Source organism: Tupaia chinensis, unplaced genomic scaffold (assembly GCF_000334495.1).
Source record: "Tupaia chinensis unplaced genomic scaffold, TupChi_1.0 Scaffold138921_1, whole genome shotgun sequence".
NCBI classification, from domain to species: domain Eukaryota; kingdom Metazoa; phylum Chordata; class Mammalia; order Scandentia; family Tupaiidae; genus Tupaia; species Tupaia belangeri.
Genome location: NW_006198812.1, coordinates 689,723 through 695,722, shown reverse-complemented (window position 1 = coordinate 695,722; position 6,000 = coordinate 689,723). Strand labels below are relative to the sequence as shown.

Sequence of the window (6,000 nt, the reverse complement as noted above, 5' to 3'; positions counted from 1 at the left end):
ATGGAAAAATACATCATGACTTACCCTACGACCTAAGACTAAAGATAATTATCTGTTTTTCTTTTCACTTACATAGGATGCTAAAATGACTTATAAGTAATCTAGAAATGATTTAAAGTATACAGGAAGATGTGTCTAGGTTATATACAAATACATGCCACATTATAAAAATAATTTGAATATCTGAGGATTTTTGGAGCCCTAGGGAATCCTGGAATTAATCCTACATAGATACCAAGAGATGACTGTATTTAGGAATATATTTTGAAAACAATACATAAGACCTCTATGTTGAAAATTTTATAACATTTAAAGTACTGATTATATTGCTGAGCAACATTAAAGACAACCAATAAGGGAACCAGTAGTTAGCGTAATGGCTATGTCGCTGGACTCCCACGTAGTCGACCACGGTTCGCATCCCGGACCCAGTGGCTTAAAACTCACGCCGGGCGCATGTGCGTGCATGCCCAAGATCCCAAGAGGAGAATGGAGGAGAAGGGATTGCAGCATGACCACCCCCTCTGGAGGGTGATTTCTCACTTTCTGTCTCTATGTCTCTCTCTGTCTGTCTGGCGAGCCCTATAGCGAAAACCTCTCCAAAAAAAAAAAAAAGATGACTAATAAATGGATATACCATGTTTACAAATTTGAAGATGCTCACAATGATTAAAACAACAATTCTCCTCAAGTCCATCTACAGATTCAACACAGTTTGACTCAAAATCCAGCAGGCCTACATGTGGAAATATGTAAACTGACTCTAAAACTAAAGCAAAATCCAAAATACTGAGACTAGCTAAAATAACCTAAAACACATAAACAAAAAAGAATGAAGTTGGGGCCAGCAGATGGTATAGTGGTTTTGTTGCTGGACTCCCACATGGCTGACAGAAGTTTGAGTCCCAGATCTGGTGGCTTAAAAATCATGCCCAGTGCATATGCGCCAAAGTTCCGGGAGAAAAATGGAGGAGAAGGGATTATGGCATGGCCATACCCCCTGGGTGCTAATTTCTCACTTTCCCTCTCACTATCTCTCTCTCTCTCTCTCTGGTGAATACACACAGCCTAAGCAAAAACCTCACCAAAAAAAAAAAAAAAACCAAAGCTGGAGGATTCACACTAATTAAGCTTAAAGACCTACTATAAAGCAACAGTAAGAGGGCTGGCAGCTGGCTTCGTGGTTAAGGGTGCTGAATTCCTACATGGCTGACCATGGTTTGAGTCCCGGATCTGGTGGCTTGCTTTCTCATTCATATTCTCTCCCCTCCCCACACCGGTCAAATTAAAAAAATAAATAAATAAAGTTAAATAAAATATTTCGTAAAAACAAATGCAGTAAGAAATATTAAAAAAAAAAAAATAAGGCAGAAGAAAAAGTGTGATACCAGCATGACAGACCAGCAAATCACCAGAACAGATTATCCAGAACTAGACCCACATATATACTCCAGTTATTTTCAGCAAAGTTTCCAAGGCAATTTAATAGGAAAAAAAAAGAAAGTCTTTGCAACAAAGGATGCTAAAACAACTGGATTCGTGTACAACAATAAAAAATTCAACTTCTTTATCACATCACATACAAAGATTAAGAAGAAGCATAGACCTAAACATAAAGATAAAACTATAACTTCTAGAAAAAAAACAATAGAATATCTTAATGACCCTATTAAAGGCAGATTTCCTAGAGAGGGCAAAAAAATGTATGAACTATGAAAGAAGAGGCAAATAAATTGAACTTCACAGAAACTTCAACTTCTCCTCAAGGACTCTGTTAGGAAAATGAAAACACAAGACAGACTGGGAGAAAGTATTTATAATATGCATGCCTCACAAAGGACTTGTGCCCAGAAAAACAAAAGGAACTCCCATAAATCAATAATAGCAATTAAGGGGAAAAAATCAATTTTAGAAAATAGGACCAAAAACTTGAACTTATGCTTCTGTTACATAGACCAGTAAATACATGGGAAAGTGTTCAACACTAGGGAAATGCTAACTAAAAGCACGGGATGCCATTTAACATCCATTAATGTCTAAAATTAAAAAGAACAATTGCATCAAGGGTCAGCGAGGCTATGAAACAACTAGAACTCTCTTACACTGCCGGTACAAGCACAATAATACAACCACTTTAGAAATCCATTTGGGAGTTTCTCACGAAGTTAAACATTCACCTACTCAGTTACCCAGCAATTCCACTGCTAGGTACTTACCCAAGAAAAATGAACATATATGTTCACAAAAATGTATACATAAGAATATTTTTCAAAACATTACTCATAATAAACAGCAATAAGGAAAAAACAAAAGTCCACCAAGAGGAGAATGGCAAAACAAACGAGTGCTATGTTTGTATAATGGAATGCAACTCAACAACAGAAATGAGTACAATACTAATAAGCACAGTGTTAGTGGACCTCACAGAAATAATGCAGAATGAGAGAAAGAGACCCAAAAAAGGGCTGCGTCATTACAATTATGGTGGAAGGAAGCTTCACATTTACTGCCTCAGAGAAAGGGCTCAAGAAATCTTTCAGTAATTGAAACATCTAGATCTTGGACTGGGTTGCTGGTCTTATTTGTAGGCATTTGTCAAAATTCAAAGTGTTCACTACTGATCTTTCATTTCACTATATATAAGTTTTATCTCAATTAGATTTGGGAATGAAAAACAACCCTTTAAAGGGTAAGAATTAAATAGAAATTATAAAAAAGAGAATATAATCCCTAAATTTGCTTCATAAACATTCAGGGGCAAACAAAAAGACAGGCACAAAACCAAAAATTTAAAATACAGTTTAACAGGCATGAACCAAAAGAAGCAAAACTCAAATCAGCTGAGAAGGATGAATAAAAACAAAAACTGAGGGAATATATTAAATAAAACATGAGACTGTCAGGTTTAGTAAATATATTTAATCTGGCTACCTGGGCAAACAGACCATTGGGAAACAAAATACCAGCCATCCTAACTTAAGCATCTTTTACAAAATGCCTTTTTTGTAATTTCCATGAAAGAAATCCCTCTTGAGTATGAACTGTGAAATTACACACAGACCAGAAATCACCCAAAACTCATTCTTACCTTCAGTGAAACTCCCAGTTAAGGTTATTACCACAAATACTTTTCCTTCTGGCTCCAGATCCACCTAAAAAAAAGGGGGAAAAAATAGTATGTTACATTTTAATATTAAAGTACTTTTTGTGCGTCTTAAATGATTTACAGAGAAGCCCTAAACATGTAAAGTGCAGTCATGAATCAAACCTAAGTCTTTTCATTAAACAGCAGGAGGGTAAGGAAAAAGTGAAAGCTCAAGGAATTATAAAAGTTGAAAAGCAAATCCAAAAGAAACTACATTTTTTTCAGAGTTGCCTTTTTCTTCCATTTTATTCCTTTCTGTTCTTAGCTCTTTGTAACATAGAAGCATTCATATGCTTGCTCACTGTTTGTGGAGCACCATGCTTTATGCCTTTTTCTTTTAAGAGTACATTTTCTAAATAATGTGGCAAGTATATGGGAGAGAGAGACACCTGGGTAATGGACAAATGTGGCATGGCCAACCACAAATCTCTCGTTTTATGGAGTCAAAAGTACAAAAGTCTCTGTCTATATATTTTCACCAAAGTCTAGTCAATCTTTTTCTTTATTAAGTTTACTTATTCCTTCCATGAGAGAGAGACAGACAGACAAAGGGGCACCCCCCATAGGGTCTTCACTCCACAATCTACCTGCAGCCTCCGTCAACCTGAATCACAGGCATGAGATCCTGGTGTGTACAGGGAGGATTCAGGACATGAATTTGGGGATTTTCCACATGGGACCTGCAGCACAGAGCATTTAATTAGCACTTAGCACCAAGTGGCCCCACTCTAGTCAGTCTGAAGGAAGCACAGGGGAAGGAAGTTGAGGAATTTTACATGTCCCATTGTTGACTGTTTATGCGAGTACTGACACTCCTTAAAGGTACCCCTCAGTAAAGACTTCAAGACATTCACTCTGCAAAGGAGGCAGTTTGAAGTCTTCTCACATAGTCCCACTTTTTGCATCCATTCCAGTTTCCCAAACGCACTTGTACAATATGGTGGCTGGGATGGAACAGCGCTTTCCAGATCTGTTCTTAGCACCACTGTAATTGCCAGGTAGGCAGGCCCTGTGCTCTTCCTGCTGGACGCTAACCTTGTTATCCATGAACACCTCTACATTTGCATTGTGAGGTTTTTATGGACCCAAACACATGAATTTATAATCGTCCTTGAATAAATAAATCTTGTCAGATTGAGCCCATGGCTCTATTTCTGCCTTTTACCTTTTATCTGAAAGAAGATCAAGAAAAACTCAGGATAGATAGGGATGGTCATTTTGGGAATAAGCTGCAATTCATGTGGTACAGAAGAAAGAGCCCCACACTAGTCTTAACCACGCATCCCAGTCTGATTCCACCATAGCTGGCTCTGAACACTGGACAGGGCTCTGCCCACCGCAAGCCTCAATGTCCTCATCTGGAAGTCTATGGCATCAATCACTCAGCATTCCTGACATGGCTTCTGCCACATGATCTCAAAGAATTTTAACAGTACTATTTACTGTTTGGATTGTACTTACAAGTGAACAAATTCTGAAAACAATTTTAAAATACATTGGGCTTCCCTACATCACCACCACATATTTTAAATGCTTACACTATAGGGACTAGCAGATGATGTAATGTTTACGTAGCTGGACTCCCACATAGTCAACTGTGGTTTGATTCCCGAACCTGGTGGCTTAGAACTCATGCTGGGCACATGTGCATGCATGCCCAAAATCCCAAGAGGAAAATGGAGAAGAGATTGCAGCATGGCCATCCCCTGAAGGATGATTTCTCTCTTTCTATATCTCTGTCTCTCCAGTGAGTACACACATCCTATAGCAAAAATCTCTCTAAAAAAAAAATTCACACTGTATACTTTTGCAAATTAAAAGATACTTGTTTTGGGGACCAGCAGTTGGCATAATGGTTATGTCACGGGAGTCCCATGTAGTCGACTGCAGTTCGAGTCCCAGACACAGTGGCTTAAACTCATATCGGGCGCATGTGTGTGCACACCCAAGATCCCAAGAGGAGAATGGAAAAGAAGGAATTGCGGCTTGGCCATCCCTCTAGGGGGGTGATTTCTCACTTTCTGTCTCTCTGTCTCTTTGTCTTCTGGCAAGTGTGCACACCCTATAGCAAAAACCTGTCCCAAAAAAAAGAATACTGGTTTTGCATAGACTCAGAAAGCTTTACCTATCCAAAGGAAGGCTCTTCAAAAAGTTCATGGGAAATGCATATTATGAAAAATGCTTGGATTTCTAATTTTTTTGCAACAAAATAAACTTATACTTTAATTTCATTTTCCCATGAACTCTTTGAAGTCCCTTGTATAACAGCCTGGCTATACAAACCTCCCTTTCTCTACATAAAATTTGTTACCAATGTGGTTACCATATTGTAAATCATGTTCACGTTCAAATCAGTTAATGTGCATCATGACTACTGCTAACTTAACATTCCCTGAACTATCTTACCACCACTTGTGAACCTTTATAAAACAGTTCTGAAAATAGAGCTCTCTCAAGAGATGACTAAACAGGATGTCAGTCTCTAATTGTCTCCACTCTGTCTTGACTTGTTTCAAGTCAAAAATATGTTATTTTTAAAAGCCACTCCCTCACCTTCAATAAAAGGCCTGGCAGAGAACACACACAGACACACACATTCGACCTCACAACATAAACTGCTGCTGGAACAGAGTGGTTGCTGCCAGCCTCTGGACAGACAAACTGCCGGCCGCCTCCACCATCCTGTAGACCACAGCCGGCCTGTAAACTCCCTGCCACTCTGCCCTGAGGGCCTGCAGAGAAAGGAGCTCTACTCCTCCATGTCAGGAGCTGTTCTGATAGAGTAGGAGATTCCACCACTTAGAATCAGGAGCTCCCACAGGTAGGCCAGGTTTGCGTCCTCATTTTTGACCTAT

At 38.9% G+C, this 6,000-nt stretch overlaps 1 protein-coding gene across 1 annotated transcript in view; it reads right to left on the bottom strand.

Annotated features, from left to right (window-relative positions):
- The window catches only part of PRKCH (protein kinase C eta), a 244,505-nt gene that overhangs the window by 169,207 nt on the left and 69,298 nt on the right, over positions 1-6,000 (bottom strand). The window contains exon 2 of the mRNA XM_006161771.3: positions 3,089-3,152. Coding sequence (XP_006161833.1) covers positions 3,089-3,152 — 64 coding nt within the window. The remainder of the gene's footprint in view (positions 1-3,088; positions 3,153-6,000) is intronic.